Consider the following 22,433-nt stretch of genomic DNA (forward strand, 5'->3'; position numbering starts at 1 on the left):
CCCACATTCGCCGGGGATGCCTGGTTTCACCTTGTAGATACCCAGTAGGGACCATCTCACAGGGATAGCCAGGACGGGTTCCCCTGCGGTCTACAGCGCCACGACGCCTCAGGGCAGCAGTGCGCTTTACAAGACACATACATACATTTAGCAAGCAGGCTGCATATCCGGAATGGGGGGCCCTAGCACGCCAGCATCCAAAAGACGGTGGGGGAGGAGCAAAGGTGCCCCTCACCCCTTCCTACTGGGCCAACAGCAGGCGGAGTTCAACCAGTGCCGAATGGAGCCCCTCAAAGGAGCGGGCTCTGGGGAGCGCCGGAGAACAGCTCCAGTCAAGGATCGAGGAGGGCCCACCAGACTTAAGTGGAACCCCCCTGAGCCGGATCGACCACTCACCCTCCAGGGTCCGAGCACAACAAAGTGGCCCTCGGTCCTCTGCCGTGCGGCCACATCTGAAAATTCGGTCGGCCCGCCTCTTCGTCTCCCATTCAGCCTTGGCCCATCCCCTGCAGGCCACAATGTCTGCAGCCGCGCCCAAGGCCGCTATATGGGACCCGTGGCGCCGCTGCCTCCCTAGTTTTACGATTTCAGCCCACACAACAGCTACAGGGTCAGCCGGGATGCACAGGAAAGCAGTGGGTCCCTGAGAGACCTTTTTCTGGAAAGGATCAGGGCAGATAACAAAAGGGGGTTAGGAACAACTTCAAGCTGCCACCGCCATCTTGGCCGCCTTGTCCATGCCCCCATAGAAGTGCTTTAATGCATGCACTCTGACATCAGTATTATGCTGCAATGACTCTTTACAAACTATTTAAAATTCTATTATAACACTCATTACTGCTTAAAATGTATCTTAAAATATCCTGTGCGGCAAGAACTAACACCAAACTCACCAACTTCCAGCAATGATGACAAGGGAATCCAGTTCCTTAACCAGAAGCACTTTCTTCACAGCGCCAAGCAAGTTGCATCCACCACTAGGCTGCAGTTGCTGAACCAATTGTCTTGCTTCATGTAGTCTACAGTAGTCAAAATAAAAAATAATATAACATTTAATGCCATTTTACTGAAGATTAGGCTGGAGAGCATGGTGCTGTGTGAATATAGAATATTAACCATCACTATATCATCCAAACAGACATATAGATAGATAGATGGATAGATAGATAGATAGATGGATAGATAGATTTGTAGTTATTAATTCCACAGGGCTGTTAGTACTCAAGCAGGAAAAATGCAACCAACAGCAGTAAGCTACCCTATCTGTGTACAATGGCATTAACAAATGCATGTTGCGCACAAGTGCTCATGCAAGGATGCTTTTACTAGTTCAAGGGGAGACCACATTCCTACTGGTCATTGTTCCAGTTAGTGTAAGGGAGCATCATAGGTGCCATGCCTACATCCATGCTGGGGCTACTGAATAATGCAACCGTTCATCTTTTTAAGAGTGATTGACTGAGTACGTCTGAGTAACTGTTATGCTGAGAAGCATAAATGGTTGTTTTTCTATATTTTACACACTGATAAATGTCTTATTTTGGATGGACTTACACAAAAAAATGGGCACAGGGTCACTGAAAAACACTTGAAAATAGCATGTGTAATAAATATAGTTTAGGGCAAACCTCTACACTAGAAATACATATCTTTTGTGACAAACCTCTAAACAAGATATAACTAAACTGCTTAAGTGAATATAAATATCGCTTGGGATAGTTCCCTAAACTAGAAGGCATGGATTAGGATTAGATTAATTTATTTATTGTAGGATTACTTAAAATCATTTAAAAAAATTGCACTTCATGAAAAAAAAATCTCAACAGTAAAATGTTTCAATACACATTAAGGATACACTATCACATTCAATACAAAAAATCCTACAATATATTGAAATTAGGTTATCCTGTTGTAGGTTTAAACATATAACAGAGAAAATCCCACTGAAAGGAAAATAGCCCTCACCAGTGTAAACATATAACACTGAAAAAACACCTTCGTCACCATAAACGAAATGGCATTCAAAGAAAGGAAAAGGTGAGTGAAAGAGTCAATTGTATTTCTTCCAGAAGAACAAGTTACTTACCTTCGGTAACGCTTTTTCTGGTAGATACAGTATCTGTCTGTTGATTCCTCACCTTGTGAATATCCCCCTTGCGTCAGCAACATTCGGAAATTCTTTTTGTAGCTTCGCGCCGACGTGGACTTGGACGTCATAGAGACACGGCATCGCTTGCGACTCCGCTGACGTCACCGACGCCTACAATAGGCCCACGCCGGCGTGATGACATCAGTTCCGCCCTTTTTTCCGTGCCTTCGAGGCACACGAACGGATCAATGACAGTAGATATATACTCAGTATACACAGTACACAATAGTCAAGGTAACACACACAGTGTGAAACAAATGCAATAAAACATTTGAAACAACACATTTTCTTGACCATGAAGTAAAAACATTACAGTAATTCTGGTATAGAAGAGTGGACAACGGGGAAGCGGACGGGTCAGTGAGGAATCCACAGGCAGATACTGTATCTACCAGAAAAAGCGTTACCGAAGGTAAGTAACTTGTTCCTCTGATAGATACATCTGCCAGTGGATTCCTCACCTTGTGAATAGAGTCCCACAGCAGTCTCCACTCCCGGAGGAGGGTGTCCACTCTTCTAAACCAGGAAGTCCTGGAGAACTGAGCGCGCAAAGTGACCCTCCCTCCTCACTTCGGTATCTAAGCAGTAATGCTTCGCGAAAGTGTGGAGGGAGGTCCAAGTCGCGGCTCTGCAAATATCCTCTACAGGCACACCTCTAGCCAATGCTGAGGTTGACGACTTAGCCCTTGTAGAATGAGCCCGTATACCCTCTGGTGGTTCATTACCGGCCAAAGAGTAGCAGATCTTAATGCAGAGGACGATCCATCTTGATAATGTTCTTTTATGGACCGCTCTTCCTTTTTTACAACCAGCAAAACCAATGAAGAGCTGATCATCCATACAACAGTCTTTCGTTCTGTCCATGTAGAAGCTTACAGCCCTCTTAGGGTCTAGACGATGCAGTCTCTCCTTCTCCTTGGAAGGGTGAGGGTGAGGATAAAATGTAGGAAGGGTAATGGATTGACCAAGGTGGAAAGGAGTCACCACCTTAGGGAGAAAAGCAGCCCTGGTCCTAAGAACCATTCGATTAGCATGAATGGTCAAGAATGGGGACTTGGAACTAAGAGCTTGAAGCTCACTTACCCTCCTTGCTGAGGTTATTGCAACGAGGAAGACTGTCTTTAGAGTCAAGAGGCTCATAGGACATTTGTGAAGGGGCTCAAAGGGAGCACCCATCAAAAAGGTCAAGACAAGATTTAAGTCCCACTGAGGCACAATAAAAGGAATAGGAGGGAACTTATTTGTGAGGCCCTTCAAAAACCTCAGCACTACTGGAGACTTTAAAAGAGATGGCTGGTCTGGCAAGCAGAGAAATGCAGACAGCGCTGAAAGATAGCCCTTAACTGTGGCAACAGCAAGCCCTTGCCGCGCCAGAGAGAGAGCAAACTGGAGAACATCAGATAAATTGGCTTTCAAAGGGTCAATTGTTTTCTCTCCATACCATGCAACAAATCTTGACCATCTGTAAGAATATATGGACTTAGTGGAGTCACGCCTGGCTGATAAGATGACATCCACCACATCAGGCGGGAGAGAAAAGGAATTCAGGTTGCCCCGTTCAATCTCCAGGCATGAAGGTGTAATGTCTGGAGGTGGGGGTATAGAACTTGCCCCTCCATCTGAGAGAGGAGGTCCGCCCTGAGTGGGAGACAGAGCGGCGGGTGAGAGGAGAGGTGGAGAAGATCTGTATACCACACCCTTCTCGGCCAATCCGGGGCGACCAATATAACTTGGGCCCGGTCTTGGCGAATCTTCCTCAGAACCCGAGGAATCAAGGGTATGGGAGGAAACGCGTAAAGGAGTTGACTTCCCCAACTCAACTGAAACGCGTCGCCCAAGGCTCCTTGCATCGGATACTGGAGACTGCAGAATGTCGGGCAGTGAGCATTCTCTGAGTGGCAAACAGGTCCACCCAAGGAGTTCCCCACATCTGAAAGATGTCGCAAACTACCTCTGGATGGAGCCTCCATTCGTGGTCGGCCGAGAACTGCCGACTGAGATTGTCTCCACGAACGTTCAGAACCCCGGCCAGATGATTTGCCATCAGACAAATCTGATGGTCCTGAACCCAGAACCAGAGCAGCAGTGCCTCCCTACTGAGACACTGTGACCCCACTCCTCCCTGTTTGTTGCTGTACCACATCGCGGTCGTGTTGTCCGTCAGGACTTGAACCGACCGACCACGAAGGGAAGGAAGGAAAGCCTTGAGTGCCAAACGTATCGCCCGCAATCCTGAAGGTTAATATGAAGCAACCTTTCCTCTGGAGACCAAAGACCCTTGACCTCCAGATCCCCTTGATGAGCACCCCACCCTAGAGTGGATGCATCCGTTATAACTGTGGCCACCGGATGAGGCAGATAAAAAGGCTTCCCTTGAGACAGGTTGCCTTCCACGCCCCACCAAGACACATCCGCTGCAGCTTCTCTGGAGATCCTCACTGACTCCCTGAGATCCACATTGTGTTGATACCACTGCCTGTGGAGACACCACTGGAGCGCCCTCATGTGCCAGCGTGCATGGTTGACCAACAGAATGCATGAAGCCATCAGACCGAGCAGGCGAAGGACCTTCAGGACTGGAACAACCGCTCCACTCTAAAATAAAGGAATCATTTCCTGTATGTCGCGAATCCTTTGAGGAGGAGGGAATGCACGACACACAGTTGTATCCAGTACCGCACCTATGAACAGGTTGCGCTGGGAGGGCAGTGAGACTTGGGTACATTTATTGAAAAACCCAACCTGTACAACAACTGGGTTGTCTCTTGCAGATGTTGGAGCACTTTCCCTGACGACTCTGTTTTGATCAGCCAGTCGTCCAAATAAGGGACTACCGGGATCCCCGACCTTCTGAGATGTGCTGCCACCACTGCCATCACCTTGGTGAAGACTCGAGGCGCAGTAGTAATCCCAAAAGGAAGGACCGCAAACTGGTAGTGTTGCGACCTCACCGTAAAACGGAGATACTTCCTGTGCGACTTCAGGATTGGTATGTGAAAATACGCATCTTGCAAGTCGAGCAACAACATCCAGTCTTCTTCCAGCAGCGCTTGAAGAACCTGTGCAAGGGTGAGCATCTTGAATTTCTCCTGTTTCAGATAGAGATTCAAGATCCTGAGATCAAAGATTGGACAAAGTTTGCCATCCTTCTTGGGGATCAGGAAATACCGGGAGTAGCATCCCTGACCCCTTTCCTGCTCTGGGACCACCTCTATCGCACCCTTTCTTAACAGAGTCTGTACTTCCTCTTGTAGAAGTAACAGATATTCCTCTGTGCAATAACCTTGGCAAGGAGGGTAATTGGGAGGGAATTCCCGAAAGGGAAGGGCATACCCATTTTCTACGAGATTGAGAACCCAAAGATCTGATGTAACCGATTCCCAATCCCGTAGAAAGTAGGTAAGCCGACCCCCCACCGGACCCACATGATCCTGAATGGCGGATCTAGGGCTGCTTTTCTGTGGCTGGGGGGTTGGAGGAGAGGGAGGAGGAAGAGGCTTGACGTCCTCGAGGACGAGACCTTTGCTTTCCCCTGTATGACCTATACAAGGTATTTTGCTGCTGCTGCTGTTGTTGCTGCTGCTGACCTTGTCTATAGGTCCGAAATGAAGAGCGTCCAAATCCTCTGAACTTCCTGGTCGTTGAACCTCTTACTCTGCTGTCTTTAAACCTCTCTAAGGCTGTATCTGCCTTCCTGCCAAAGAGTCCAACTCCATCAAATGGCAGATCCAACAGTGCTGCCTGCACGTCTGCTGAAAAATCCGAGGATTTTAGCCAAGCTGATCTTCTTGTGGCTACCGCAGTGCCCATGATCCGTGCCACAGAATCAGCAGTATCTAGACCACTTTGGATAACTTGACGTGCTGCTGCTTGAGTATCAGACAACACCTCCTCAAAGTCACCCCTGCTTTCATCCAGAATCTTAGGAATCAATGTGCGCATTGAGTCCATAAGTGCGTGCACATACCTCCCCATGAGACAAGTGGCATTTGTTGACTTTAACGCCATACTTGCGGAAGAGAATGTCTTCTAGGCCACTTGATCTTGCTTCTTGGCCTCCTTATCAGCAGGCACCTGGGGAAAAGCACCAACTGACTTCTTAGAGCACGCTGCCTGAATTACCAGGCTTTCAGGAGAAGGGTGAGATGTTAAAAAGGCAGGGTCTTCTGGTGCCACCCTATATCTCCTCGCCACACTTTTTGAAACAGCAGGTGCAGAAAGAGGCTTTTTCCACACCTCTATAATGGGTTCAGGTAAAGCCTCATTAAATGGGAGTAACGGCTCCACTGCTGAGCTTGGCAATGGAGTACTTCCGTAAGCAGATTTGACTTAAATTCAACAGTTGGTAATGTCAAATCTAAAAGTCCTGCTGCCTTCCTCATTACCATATGGTATGTCTGGACATCCTTTGAAGGCGCATCCGGACCTGATGGTAATTCCCACTCTGGGGAAAAATCTAGGCCACTAGCATCAGCCAGCTCTTCGAAGCAATCCTCATCTAGCTCACCTTCCTCCAAGTCTGGATGAGACTCGATGTACCTTCGTTCCTCCAAGAGGCGTTGTGCTTCCCTCCTGGACCTCTCTTTTACACGCCTCGAAGCCGGATCCACCATCGACTCCGACGGAGTAGGAGCCGACGTTGGTACCGAATCCGATGGCCCAGATGGATGCTCCAAAGGTCTGCTTGGAGCGGGCGACGCCGGTATCGGAGTCGTCGACTTCGGCCGTGCCGGTGTCGACCTCGGCGGAGCCGGGTACTGCCACGGCGGCGTCGGGGCTGGCATAAACGGCATGAATGGTGCCGGGGCAAAAGAGTGTGGAACACCCAAATTAAATGCCAGTGGACCCATGGGACCCGAAGGTGCACCAGAGGGGTACCATGACCTCGAGAATACGCCATACATAGCGTTCAGGAACGCTGATGGGTCTTGGCCTGGTGCAGGAAAAGTTGGATGAACACCCTCAGGCCGATCTCGAGGTAGGTTTGCATCCGGCTCTTCTACAGGCTCTTCCTCCAAAGGGACTTCCTCCTCCTCCTCTTGAGCCAGAGACGCTGCCGGAATTGGATTAGAAGCCGGAGCCGGAGAATGAACGTGTGACTCCGAAGGCGAGGCTTCACCTTCCCGATCCGAATTCTCTTGCGGCGGGATCACCTTCGATCAAACCTTTTTGGGCGACCTCGACTACGAGCCCGACTTCTCACCTGAATGACGTTGAGACTCATGCCTCCTTCTCTTGTGCTTCTTATGCGACCTCGAAGCATGTTCCGACGAGGACTTCGAAGCCGATGCCTCTCGAGATCTTGATCTTGACTTCGACCTCAACCTCGACTTCGTCCTCCTCGAGCGGGATCTTGAAGTCTTCCTACCTTTGTCAGCTTTCAGCTTTGCTACAAGAAGTTTGGTTTTCCTCTCTCGCAGGGCCTTTGGGTTCATTTTTCGGCACAATGAACATCCATCCACGTCGTGGTCGGAGCTTAAACATCAAATACAGTCTTGGTGCGGATCCGTAATGGACATCATCTTCCCGCACTCCCTGCAGGGCTTAAATCCGGTCTTCTTTGTCTGCATTTTAGGGAGACAAAGAGGCAAGAGAACAAGAAAACAAGGAAAAATAGTAACAGAGTTACCAAAAGCTACTGAGTATCCCGAAACCGTTAGCGTCGACGACACGGAAAAAAAGGGAACTGATGTCATCACGACGGCGTGGGCCTATTGTAGGCATCGGTGACGTCAGCGGAGTCGCGAGCAATGCCGTGTCTCTATGACGTCCAAGTCCACGTCGGCGCGAAGCTACAAAAAGAATTTCCGAATGTTGCTGATGCAAGGGGGATATTCACAAGGTGAGGAATCCACAGGCAGATGTATCTATCAGAAGGGGCAAATACAACGCAACTTTGTTATACAAGACAGCAGCAAGAAAGACTGGACTAACATTATTCTGCTTGAGGTTTGTTGTTTAAAGATGTCACTAAAATATTGTTTCTTCTACCTTTTGTTTTTTTCAGTTTTGTGGTCTTTTGTCTAAAGATGCAGGGTTTAGAAGCATGTTTAAAGTCTTATTTAATTATTGTATAAACTGTAGACAATCAGGAAATATAAAAATCATATTTGATATTTTGTCTACGTTTGATTCTTCCACTGATAGGTAAAATGGCTGGTTTCATAAGAATCTTTCCCAATATGTACCATCACATTTACCCACAGACAGAGAATGGGTGAAACCCTTTGATACATCAGCCCCCTTTTCTAGTAAGTCAGTATTGATAGCATGCAAATTGCCAAAACACCCCAGGCTTTAAACATTCAGTGCAAGGTGTAGTGGCAGGTATATGTGAAAAGAGTGCGGTCACCAAGTATCTGAGATAGTGATGAAAACATGATACTAGAAGTTTGGAAAACATGGAACACAGTGTCACTTGGAATGCTGCTGCAGAAAGTTCTTACCAAGTTCAACAAAGATTGGAGTGATTTAGTTTTTTGTATTTGTAGTAATTCAGCTACATATATGAAAACATTGTGTGATAGCCTATCAAAATCAATATCTGAGCTGAAGTGCTTCCCTGTAAGAGATCATTGCCACTTGCTAGATGATAAGTTGAAAGCATCTTTACAATCTTCAGAGTTAATGAAGAATACTATTGACTTTGTAGCCCATTCTGGTGCACTGTTCATTATGGGCGGGAACTAAAACGTAAATATTTCTCATTTTGTGCTTTGTGTGGCATCAAAGAATCATCCCAAATGTGCCATTTAGCCTGTGATTCTCTCAGTCATAGAGGCTGTGAATGCTATGTTATCCATGAGGCGACCGTTTACCAATTTTTGCTTAGTGATGATGCCAAAGCCAATGTGAGACGACGTCCCGAAGACCCCTACCTGGAGACCACCCTCCCCCTCACATACCTTGTCCGGCACCACCGGGACTGAACCCCTGCCGCCAAAACGCCATAACAGAGACAGGAATCGGAACACCAGCCATCACAAACGAAACCCCGCCCTTCTCTCTCCCACAGGGACCAACCCGAGGAACAGGTCCGGAGGAACCATATCACGCTGACCCCGGAAGTCCCGCCCCAAAGGCAGCGCCAGCACAGGATAAAACCAGAGAACAAGCACAACACGTCGTCGGAGTTTCGTGGCAGGACCCTCTGGCTGGAGACTGAGAAGGAGAGCAGACGTGCGAGGAAGACGTGTGGACAGAAGAGTGGTGGAGTCCCAAGGAGGTGGCTGGAGAGCGGCCGTAACTCACTGGAGAGTTACGGCGGACCGCGTGAGTGCCTTTTGCCTTCTTTTTCCCTACTCATTAGGAGTCCGTGTTAAAGTCCCTGTAAATAACCCCTCTCTCTCCATAGTCTCACCGCCCCTGCACTGTAAAATACGTATATAGCACCTCACACACAAAAACCCCGTCCGTTACTCTCACGTCCCGCCTCGACACCCTCTCTATTACCCGACCTGTCTTCCGCATTCCCAGTACCCTCCTTTCCCGCACTGTCTCTTTCCGCCCCTTCTTGCACTACCCGGGTGACGGTGGGCATTTGTGCCTCGTTGACCTCTGGATAGGACTAACGGTCCCTTGTTTTTCTTCTCTTCCGGTCCTCCTTGGAACCTCCCCGTCATCGGAGCCATCCCTGGACTATCGGAGGACGCCGAGTAGCCGAGAAGATCCGAACCTGAGTCCATCGCCGGGAGCCTCCCTTTCTGACTGTTGGAACTATCTTTATTGTTCATCCGAAATACAAGTCCAATATTGCCCACTACATACGGCCTCCTCGCCTGCTTTTCCGGCCCGCTACACTCACTCCGCGACAGCCACAAAATGTGAGGATCCTTGGTCGCATATTGATAGTGATGTGAAAGAAAAGTACACCACAAAGGGGAATTTTCTCTGGACTTGAAAAGTACTGCCTAATTTTTGACCACTTCATTAACTGAGGGCATATACGCCCAGTACAACACAATAGTTGCAGAACCGCTCCTACAGAATCACAATCTTAAGGTATACCAGTATTGGCATGGAAAGCTATGTCAGTGGCCAGAGTAAGCAAATTGAGTACAGTCGGTTTTGGTGTTGCCCATCTCAAGTGCCAATGTTGAGGACCTTTTCACAGATAAATGTTTACATGGGAAGGAAAGAGCAAGCACGCATGACCAGACTCACTAAAGAACTATTGTATGGTGTACTACAATAAGTTTGATTTGTAAATATGTATTTACCCTGTACGCACATGGTCACACATGCACTATCAGTGCATAAAGTAAACAATAATAAAAGCAAAACATTCCATAAACACCAGAAAAACACTGTTTCTGTTGTTTTTTGTGTTGAAATGTGTAACCACTGTTTCTTTAAGGTATTTAAAACACTGAAAAAACTCCACCAGAATTTACCAACAATAGAAACTGAAAACATGAAAGCCTAATTAGAATCAATTTTTCAATCAAAGGTCCATACGGAGGCGTGTTGTTTTTACCCCCATACTTGGTCAGCACGCTAAAAGGAAAGGCGGGCAGTGCATTAGGGTATTCTTCCGAGGCTGATTCTGCTTTGTGCACCAAACTCGTACTGTCACAATTGTCACTCAGACGTTAAAGTTATTGAAGCCTTCATAAATTTCATGGGGTGAGCGTCTACTTGCACGGATTCCCCTCTCAAGCATAACTCTGGTTTCCGGTAAGCCAGAGTATTCAAAATGTGCAAAATTGGAAGAAGCCGAATTATCCTTAGTGGGGCCAACTCTTCGCAAATAAATAGCACATGGGTCAATGATTCATCTGCATTGAAACATAGGCCTCCAAGTTCCCTCGTCCATATCCATAAGACTTCAGGGGGACTAGAGCAAAACACAGGCCCATTAACTCTCGTTTCATTGTAAGGTTACGGGGCAGGGAAAGGTAGGATGGCAGAGGCTCTAGTTCATAAAGCCTTGAGGTCAAACTACCATGACGAAGATTTTTGGCAGCTTGTGCTTCCAGGTCTGCCGATATTAGCTTAGATTGTTTTGTCAGTAGCTTAGGCACCATAGGAGCTGATAGCCCGCTTGCCCATACTGGTCGTGTTAGAAGGCCTCCAAAGCATGCATTGAGACCTTGTGGTAGTTTGTTTCCGGATTGCTTATTAGCTTCCAGATGTCATTTTTTAGAGTGTGCTGCTGGGACTGCTTTGCTTTCAGACAATAAGCTGTGTACCTGGCTTTTAATAGCCATTGTAGGGAGGTTCACCCACACTCTAGCCGGATTGGAGCATGCGAGATGCAGTTCGAAAGCTAAAATACTCTGCGGTAGCAAGATGACTCTTCTCTGTCCAGCCAACGGGCCATTCTGTCTCTGAATGTGAGTGCCCCATAAGCAACGGTAGGCAGAAATTTGCATCCTGTTACCTTCGGGAGGGCAGTTAGGTCTGGAGCATTCCTTGATTTTTTTCACTTTACAGAATATCCCTGCAAGTGAATTTGCTACCCTTTGTTGGACCGTAATATGTACTGTTGAACGGCCACTGTGGTCTAACCAAACTCACAGATATTTGTAAGTGGTCACCACCTCTCTGGCCTTTCCCTTGATAAACAATGACCCCTTGTTTACTTGGCTGCCGGGAGATTTTACTCAGGTGTCCGAATAAAGGGTAGAAGGCACGGAGAGAAAAATAAGATAATTATCACATTTCATGTGGTTCTAAAGGCTTCGCGGTTTTTTCTGTCTCCCCTTGTTTCTAGATCCGACTTGACAGCTCAGCTGCCTCCAGGCTGTAATACTACCAATTGTGTAAAATATACATAGACTGCTTAGGCTCTGGCCAAACGAATATTTCTCTCTCACATCACGCTATTGGCTATTCAGTGTATTCTCTCTCACATCACGCTATTGGCTATTCAGTGTATCAGTCCACCTTCCAGGAAGTGCTTCCATTAGAATGCCTGAGGGATGATTTTACATCTGAAAAGTACACTTAATCATCACTCTTACACATTCAAGTATTTATCTGCCATATGCATTCTATAAAGAAAACAACATATATTCTATATTCTCACTTCTTTTTTCTGAGAATTGTCTTGGGCAATAGGGAAGGCTTTAATGTGATGACAGCATTTGCGAACACCTTTGTTTACATGCGTGGGCAAATTAAACCCAGACCTACTGCCTTTGCCTGTGCTTGTTTCCCATTGGTTACATATCCAAGATTACAATTTTGGTAGCTGTACTATCAGTCATTTTTTTAAATGATGGCATTCATGTTGTCAAAAACTCATATGCAACATATTCACATGTATTAAAATGTGACATTACTATTTTTCAGATGAGCTTAGTAACTTCATTTGAAGAATAACAAACAATTTAAAAACTGAGGCAACTAGAAACTGGGGAAAACATCCAATGCAAGGTATAGTTGGAAATACATTCCAATACTCCCATACAACAGAACACAAAGTCACCTTGTTAATGTGGATTCATATTACAAATAGAGGTGGAACCAGGAAGCAAATATTATATTTGTCTCTGATTAGAACCATGTCTAAAGAAAGACTCCATTTGACATTAGTCAGATCTTTTGCTTTGGGTCTATGTGATGACTAGGTGAACAGTGTTTCCTACATTTAAAAAAAACAACAGTCTGCGACTACCGGATAACATGTAACCCAATCATTGCTAGAACATTAATATAATGTTTATGATGTTCTGGCCTACCTGTTCTTTCAGAAAATTAAAAATATCTAGCTGGGAAGACGTGTTTTTTCTCAAATCTGCATCATGTAATAAAATGTGCTCTACTAGGCAATCAAATTCTGATTCTAGCACCCTTCTTTCTGTTTAATGTTTTCACCTCGCCCAGCCTGCCAATCGATAATAATTAAAAGGTACATTGGGTGACAGCTCACAATGTATGTCAGCTTTTTTGAATTAAAGGAAGTGTTGATGACTTGTAATCAGAGACCAACACAACAAATTCGTTTGGCTGAAAAGTCAAGTAAAAAAATCCCCCCAGAAAATCGAACAAAGCTTGAAATGCGCTACATAGGTATCACCTTCTATCCAGGAGAATTTCGGCAACGCTCCTTTAAGGAATCCAGTAGGTACCGATTTCACCAAACAAAATGTACTTTTTAGAGGTACTGGATATATAGTATATTAGTATTGTACTTGCATTCACATTTCTTGTGATAGAAATGTATTACTTAGCAATAGAGACAGCAAACATTTCCAACATGGAAGCTGTACATAAGTATATAATTAATGATGTGTGAATGAATAACCAAGGGGACGCAGACACTGAGAATTCTGTTGTTCACAAAACAAAAGACAGCAATACATTATGGCTAGGAAATAAAGAGATTTACTTCTCTACATTGAGGGACACGTTAGGGTTGAATATCACTTGATAGCATGTCAAGATCAAAGAGGTGGGGTTTGGGTGCCCACTTGAATACTTGGATGACGTGACTAACTTGAACTGAGTGGGAACTGAGTGGGAAAGGTTTTCCATGTAGAAGGTCAAGGAGTTCAAAGGAACCCAATCCTGAGGTATGCAAGGGGGTCTTGGGAGATGAGAGAGAACTGGTTCATGGAACACAGCATGCAGGGCGGGGTATGGCAAAAAAGCACTTGTGAAATCTCGAAAGGTGAAGTGGATGTATATTTTTGAACGTCAAGCTCAGTAGTTGGTGCTATGTCATGATTTTAGATGACGGTTGTCATTATTGGTGATGGATTTAGAGTACTTGGGTGCACGGCTGATTATCTAGCCAAACGGAGTAAAAGGAATACTCTGTAATTTGATTATCACCAAGGGATTTATGAGAAACGCAGACGTTTAAATGAGGATGGGGTCAATTCTTACTATGGTAAACAGCTGATCTCGCGCAACTCTGGCTGTTACCAGCTTGCGTAGACCTGGCATTTCTGCTTCTGGAAGGTTGTGAACAGGTCTAGATTCGGCTTGCCCCATTGGTGGAAAATTACCTCCAGTACTTCCTGATTTATTTCCCACTCATGGCAGGTGCTTCCCATTCTGATCAGTGTGTCTGCGATGACATTTTGCTTCAACAACACATATTCCGCTTTTAGATTCAGCTGGTGACTGATCGACCACTCCCATATCTTTTGCGCCTCTTGTGCCCCCTTGCTTGTTGATATAATGATGCTTGGTTGTGGTGTTGTCTGTGCGGATGAGCACTGTGGACTTTTGTATTCTGGGAAGGAAGGCTTGAAAGGTTAGGTGTACTGCCTTGAGTTCCTTTTTTTTTTTTTTTTTCTGTTTTCTCCTCATCTCACAGTGTCAAGTCTTTGTGGAACATTTACAGCCATACTCTCTCACTGTGCGCTACCGAGCTGACCACACTTTACTTGGGTCGCCAGACCTCCTCCCCCTTAAATCGGGGACATGGTGTAATCATTGGAGTGACCAAATCATTCTTAGGTTTATACCCCACCTCATTAGAGGGTGCCAGATGTTAGATGGCTTCTCCTCTGCCCTTTCATATTCCAGCCGAGCCATACTGAATGATGCTTTTAACCAGTCCTTACTGCTCGGGGGGGAGGTGATCTTTCCATCTTTTACATATTTCCCTCCTTGCCAACAGTATCAAATATAGGGGAAGCCCTTTTTCGTGACATGTAGCTTGCTGGTAGAAGCGTTCATCATCTCCAAAAATAACGAGTGAGGAGTTTACTTTAATTGTGGTGCTGAAAAGTCCCGACAAAACCTGTCTAATTTCCTGCCAGTATTGATCCAGCTCTTTGCAATTAAAAAACATATGGATGTCGTTAGCCATCAGTTCCTGACATCTTGGGCATTTCGGTGTGGGGCTAGGGGCGAATTTCCCGATTTTATAGGGAGTGTAGTAAAGCCTATTAATCACAAAAAAGTGATTCTTCTTCAAACAAGCAGGCTTTATATATTTACTAGCAGCCCGTCCCGACGTTGTCCGGGGATGAAATGTAAAGTGTGTAATGTTGTTACAGATGAAGTATAATTTGTTTTTTTCTGGTCACAATTATCACTTTCCCCTCATGTATCGTAAGGTGTGCTTTTGTAATCTGGTCACGTGTAATGTGCTCCTTATGTTTATTGTAACGTGCACACTTGTCACGGTTTACTCCTGGCACTTTTTGCTACCTCATGTATTTTTTTTGGTCACAATTGTCAGTTTTCCCTCATGTATGTTAACGTCTGCATTTGTAATCTGTTCACGTGTAATGTGGTCCTTATGTTTCCTGTAACCTGCACACTTGTCACGGTTTACTCCTGGCAGTTTTTGCTACCTAATGTATTTTTTGTGGTCACAATTGTCACTTTTTTCTCATGTATGTTAACGTCTGCTTTTGTAATGTGTTCACGTGTAATGTGCTCCATATGTTTATTGTAACCTGCACACTTGTCACGGTTTACTCCTGGCAGTTTTTGCTACCTAATGTATTTTTTGTGGTCACAATTGTCACTTTTCCCTCATGTATGTTAACGTCTGCTTTAGTAATCTGTTCACGTGTAATGTGGTCTATATGTTTCTTGTAACCTGCAAACTTGTCACAGTTTACTCCTGCCAGTTTTTGCTGCCTAATGTTCTTTTTCTGGTCACAATTGTCACTTTTCCCTAATGTATCGTAAGGTGTGGTTTTGTAATCTGTTCACGTGTAATGTGCTCCTTATGTTTATTGTAACCTGCACACTTGTCACGGTTTACTCCTGGCAGTTTTTGCTACCTCAGGTATATTTTTTTTTACAATAGTCACTTTTGCCTTATGTATTTTAACGTCTGCTTTTGTAATTTGTTCACGTGTAATGTGCTCCTTATGTTTATTGTAACCTGCACATTTGTCACGGTTTACTCCTGGCAGTTTTCCTAATGTATGTTTTGTGGTCACAATTGTCACTTTTCCCTCATGTTTCGTAAGGTGTGCTTTTGTAATGTGTTCACAAGTAATGTGCCTCTTATGTTAGAATTATCCTTGTACTTGTGTTTAGTACCTGTTTGTAAGTTGCACACACCTTTTTCCCCTTGTAACACACAGTATGGTACCTCTCACATTTTGTTTATTGTTGATACTTGCACCAGTGCCACCATTGTCTGTGTATTGTTTATTATTGTGCCTGAGTGTGCCTTTTGAATTATCTTTGTGCTTGTGTTTAGTATCTGTTAGTAAGTTGGAGACACCACTTTTCTCTTTTAATACACAGTATGCTACCTCTCACATTTCGTTTTTTTTTTATACTTGTACAAGTGACACCATTGCCTGAATATCGTTTTTTGTTGTGCCTGAGTGTGCCTTTTGTGAAGCAGTCACAGTATCACGTCTGTGCTTCTGTCTGTTTAGAAACTCCTGCACCTACATGTTTGACGAACTAAAAGCTTAAAACCCAACTCAGTTGTGATTTCAGCTGTTTGAAAGCGAATTGCATCCGCCTGCCTCTTTAATTTGGGCACTTCAATGCACAGAGGGAGCGTAGGCAGGCTGCCACCGCGTCTCACCAAACCCTGCCTCGCAAACCCTGCGTGCATAAATGTGTGACATAGTTGTGTTTTCTGCAGGTTGAACGTGAATTGCAGCCGCCTGCCTCTTTAATTTGGGCACTTTAATGGACCAAGGGAGCGCAGGCAGGCTGCCACCACGTCTCACCAAGGGTCTGTTAGTCAGCCGGCGGCGGAGGTTAAGAAATCCCGCTTTGAGGCACTATGAGGCTGCTTCCTCGACCAGCACCACAGAAGTAGTTGCAGGCATGGCTGTTGCGCTATATAAAGACGCCTTTGTGTAGAATTATGCTGGTTTTAAAGTATGTGATATGAAGTGCTCTTTCACTATGGACCCGCGCTATCTCAAAAATGCTTTTGGAATGTCCACACTGTCTAAAGACGCATAAATCAATCCTCCTCGCGTTGAACAAAAAGAGCCTTGTTTACTTCCTGCCCCCTTTATGACGTGGATGCCCAATGGTTCCAGAGTTTGTATTTGTTTTATTGTAAGTTGTGTGTGTGTTTTATTAGTAGAGTTGTGATTGGTGACTAATGTTATTAACCCAGCCCCCCGTGTGACGTCATTATGGAAGGCACTCCCGCTTTAGCCTTCGAGTGTAATGCATTGTAATTTAAATATGGTGTTGCAGTACATGAAGCCGGCAATTTGAAATATGGCTACATGAAGACGTTTTTCGGTAATTTCAGCGCTATTTTTAAACGCATAATTAAATCCTTAATTGCGTTGTGGTGATAGCAGCTGTTGTTTTAAAATCGTGTCAAATTTGCAGAATGTACATTTCCGATCTCGTTCGAGTGTATGCTTTTACATTCTGTGAAAGCGCATTTGCGCTGTAAGGGTGCAATGTAAGGGGCGCTCTATGTGTGCAATATATGGAGCGCTCTATGTGTGCAATTTAAACTTGCCCTCTTTGCCTGTGACCACATATTTTGTTTTTTGACGCCCACTGCCACGTTCTTACACGCGACCACGCCCCCAAGGGACTACTTTTACACTTTTGGGTTTTATTCTTTTTGAATATATATGGTGTACATATTTATAGCCTATGTCATTCTGCTATATCTCCCCTTTCAAATGGTGTATTGGGTGTAGTGATTGGTGCATTACTTTTGTAGTTTACCTGGCTCAAAGGTTTGTGTTCTCTCTTTATAATAGTAGTATAGATATAGGAGCTTCAAAGATAGTTCAAGCATGACCTCTGCCTGCAAGGCCAATACAGTGTTGTTCCAAATCTCCTCTGCCGGTGGTGTCCCCATGTCTTCTCCCTCTACTAAATGTTTATACCATATTGAAATCTCTTTTGGTATCAATGTGGGGGATTGGCTAAGCCTTTCAACTACCTCGTTACTCCCCATCTCCTCCTGTTTAGCTGTATGCCAGGACACCAATTGGAAATATTTAAACCTTGATAGATCGTTCCCTATCTTTGCCCTCAAATCCTCAAATATTCCCATGGGTATAACCCCCCCTCATCCATTAACTCATCCCACCTCAAAATTCCTGCTCTTTTTATGGGCATGGCCAGAGCGTCATTTAGACACGGGGTGCCAGGCGAGTCCCAGATTGGAATTGAAGCAGAAAAATATCCAATCCCACAGCCTACCCTTACTCTGTACCATACCTCCAGGGCTGTTTTTAATATCTTCAGGCGTACCCTTTTGAAGTATCTTGGAGAGCCAAACTTATACAGAAATTCATCGTTCCTCCCTTCTACCCTCACCATTTCTTGCAACAATTTACCCCAAGATGAATCATCAGGTCTGGTGAGAAGCATGCGAAGACTCTTGAACTGGAAGGCCACAGCATAAAGATTAATATCGGGGAGGGCTAACCCCCCCTTTAACAGCCTTCTTCTAAGTTTTTTCCAGGTTAATCGTGTCCCTTTATTCCCTCACACGAAGCTCCCAATTTTACTCTGTATTTTTTTTATATCCTTCTTAGGGAATAGTAACGGTATAGTTGAAAATAGATTCGAAAGCTTGGCCAAAATAACCATTTTAAGTAAATTCACTTTCCCATAAATTGTCAATGGAAGTTTCCTCCATCTATTAAACAAGCGGTCTATTTCTTTAGTAGTTCTATCCAAATTTATTTTGGGGATCCGATCCAGTTCCCTCACGATGTAAATCCCCAGGTATCTAAACTCCACACTCTCCACTCCTAACCAATGATCTATGTTCCAACACATGACCTCGGTCTTCGATCTATTTGCCATGTACCCAGACAGTGCGCCGAACTCAGCTGTCAATTCCTCAATGCGAGGGATAGCTGTCACTGGGTCGTTTGTGTATATAACTAGATCATCTGCATAAAGGGCCAACTTGGAGCTATACTGCCCAGACTCAAACGGTGCTATAACAGTGTCAAGTCTAATAGCCTGAGCCAAAGGTTCAATATATAAATTGAACACCAACGGAGAGATAGGACACCCCTGTCTAGTTCCCTGCTGAATATGAAACACTGATATTAATGCTCCATTTAAAAGGATCCTAGCAGAGGCGCCTCTATAACAGCTTTTAAGCGTATTTATAAATAATGGCCCGAACCCCATTACCTCTAGAACTTCCCAAAGATATTTTCAACAGACTTTATCAAACGCCTTGGCTGCGTCGAGGGCTACCACAGCCAAGGGTTCGGATTTTCCCACTGCAAGGTCGATGTTTCCCAACAATAGATGCATTTGATCTTCAATGTGTCTACCAGCCACAAAGCCCTTCTGGTCTTCATGGACCAATTTAGATGTTAATTTGGCCAATCTCCCTGCCAGAATACCCATAAAGATTTTATAATCGGCATTTAGCAGGGAGATTGGTCTATATGAGTCTGCTCTTTGGGGATCTTTTCCAGGCTTCAAAATCAAAACTATTATGGCTTCCTTCCATGAATTTGGGACCCTGCCTGTAAATGAGTAAATTGAGTTAAAAATGATTTCTAGTATCGGACATAGATCGTCTGTTAGATGTTTATATATCTCACTAGGTAGTGCATCCGTCCCGGCAGCTTTTTTGTTTTTTAACTTCTTAATCTGTACTAATATTTCTTCTTTAGTTATGGGGGCATCCAATCTATTTCTCACCTCCTCAGACAATTTTGGCAAATTCTTATTACTCAGCCAAGTACGTATGGCTTCGATGGGCGGCTTCACCTCTTCTTTATATAAATTAGAAAATAGTGAAAGAAGGCAACCTTGCATATCCTCAATGTTCCTTGATGTATCCCCGTTTTCATTAATTATTAACTCCTTAATGTCATTCCTAGCACGGTCAGATCTTGACTTCCATGCTAGTAATGCTCCTGCCTTTTCCCCATATTCAAAATTATCCATCCTACTTACATCCCACTGGGCTTTGCACTTCGCATCTAAACGCCCTCTATACAATTGCTTAGCTGATTCTAGATCCATTTCGATCTGAAGAAGTCCTTCCTGCTCGCTACTATGCAAATTAATCCTATCTTGCTCTAACTGACCTATTCTGTTCTCAATTTCCCCTAGTTCCCTAACTTCCATTCTGTTCTTTGCACAGACTAACGCATGAAGCTTCCCTCTAAGCCCTGCCTTATAAGAATCCCAAACATTATCTAAAGTGGTAGACCCTATATTAAATGAAAAGAATTCTGTGGTAAATGCTTGAATCGATTGTATAGTCTCTGGACTGGACAAAATAGCCCTCTTTAATGTCCATCTAGACTGTGTCTGTATTACACTTTTCACAAAAACTAACTGCATAGGGGCATGGTCTGATAAGAGACTAGGCTTCACTTCTACCTTCTTGATGTCGTTAATTGAATGCCTATCTATAAACATGTAATCTATCCTAGAGGCATGTTTAAACTTCTTACTGTAAAATGTATATCCCTGTAGTGAACCTTGCTTAGCTCTCCATACATCCTCCAAGTCAAGATCATGGATCATATTGCGTAATGCACGACGTATCTTGGGTGCCCCTATGTAATTGCTCGGATTTGACCTATCTTTGATTGGGGTCTAATAGTACATTAAAATCTCCTCCCAAGATATATAGTGGTAGTTCTAACATCAATATGGATTGTAGTTTTAAAAGATAAGATGGATCGTCCACATTGGGGCCGTAGAAAGAAGCGCATACAACCTCCCTGTTCTTTAACGACATTTTAACAACTATCCATCTTCCCGAGGAGTCTGTATGTACCCCCCGATTGTTACTGAGGTGCCTTGTTTCACTATTATAGCTACTCCTCTATTGTGTGTAGTCTGCTGTGAAACCTCAAAATCTTTTATCCATTTGACCTTTGAGAATATAGATCGACTTTCAACTGCACTTAAGTGGGTCTCCTGTAATAGAAAAATCTGAGCACTCGATAATTCCAATTGTTTAAGAATAAGTCTCTGTCTACGAGGACACCGCATTCCATTCACATTCCAAGTGATAAAAATATTTTGTTTACTCCCTATACTTTGCTCTCCCATCGCTCTTTCTATTCCCTAACAGGCTTAATTCCTTAACTCTAGTGAGATGAGTATTTTTTTTAATTTTATCCCTATGCTCCCTCCTCCAGTGCTCCCCCTGCCCCCCCCCCCACACGAACTTCCCCTGTGCCCTAACCCCCCATGAGGAACCCTCCCTTCAAATAGGCAAGCCTATTTGACTAAGCTCCCTCTCCCGGATGCAGTTTTTCCTTTCAATTAATTTTATAATGTTCTGTCATTTGCCGATGTTTATGTTACGGTTTTACCACATATCCCCAATCGGGCACACTGCGTCCCATTTAGAAATATAGAGTCGGAAAGGTCTTACAACAGGTAAAGAGAGAATAATATGATAGAACCAGGAAAAAGGAGCTTCTATTCTCTACCTAAGATACACCTTTCTCCACCTACTCCTTACCCTTTGTGCCCTGTTCTTTCCTGATTCTCAAGATTAAATCGTCCGCTTCTTCCCCTGTTTTTACCAAATGCATATGATTATTCCACATCACCCGTAGATGAGCCGGGAATTTTAGTTGTGCCTGAACTCCCAAACCATTCACTTCATCCAGTCTTTTCCCCAGCTCCCACTGTCTAGTGGCAGTCACATGAGAAATATCAGACCTTATTTGAAAATGAAATGGGTTGGAGCTGTTGTATGCAATTGTTTTTTCTTTCAATGCTGATAGAAGAATCTGCTCCTTTACAGTGTAAGTCAAGAAATTTACCAAGAATTTCCTTGGCTTCTGTCTAGCAGGATTTCTTCGAAAGGGGTCTCGATGCACCCTCTGTATTTCCTGTGTTAAATCCACCGTCTCGTCCCCCTTCAAAACAGTTCCCTTTAGCAGTGATATTACAAAGCCCTTCAGATCGGCTCCTTCCATCGCCTCTGGCACATTGAGTATTTTTAAATTGTTCCGTCGAGAATGGTTCTCTAACCTCTCAATGTCCTCTTTTAGTTCTCAGGTTTGTACACTCAGCTTTGCAACTACTTCATCTGTGGAGCGAACCGAATCCCTTATGAGTGGTAGTTGTTTCTCCAACATTTCTGTCCTTAATGTTACATCATCAAGCCTTTTCGCTAGAGCTTCGCACGAGGCCTGAATAGCTGCCTGATTTGCTTCAGAAATCGAAAACCGGCTAGCCAACTCAGACTGATTATTCTCCGAAACCGTAAACCTATTTGATATTTCCTCCTTCATAGTCAGAAGGATATCTGCCAGTGTTGAAGATGTCACATCCGCTTTAATGGCAACTGATTCACTAGCACAGATCTGTGCTAAACTCCCCTGCAACTCAGGCTTTTCAGACTTTTTGGGGGACTGCTGACTAAGATGTGGTATATCCCCCTCTTCTGTATTACCATTTATCA

The 22,433-nt window shown here is 44.4% G+C and overlaps 1 protein-coding gene across 3 annotated transcripts in view; it reads right to left on the reverse strand.

The window, feature by feature from the left end:
• VWA3A (von Willebrand factor A domain containing 3A) overlaps positions 1 to 22,433 on the reverse strand; it is a 544,099-nt gene that overhangs the window by 430,576 nt on the left and 91,090 nt on the right. For all 3 annotated transcript variants that reach the window (XM_086940772.1, XM_086940773.1, XM_086940771.1), the window contains one exon: positions 894 to 1,019. In XM_086940772.1, coding sequence (XP_086796898.1) covers positions 894 to 1,019 — 126 coding nt within the window. The remainder of the gene's footprint in view (positions 1 to 893; positions 1,020 to 22,433) is intronic.

Source organism: Lissotriton vulgaris, chromosome 10 (assembly GCF_964263255.1).
Source record: "Lissotriton vulgaris chromosome 10, aLisVul1.2, whole genome shotgun sequence".
Lineage (NCBI taxonomy): Eukaryota > Metazoa > Chordata > Amphibia > Caudata > Salamandridae > Lissotriton > Lissotriton vulgaris.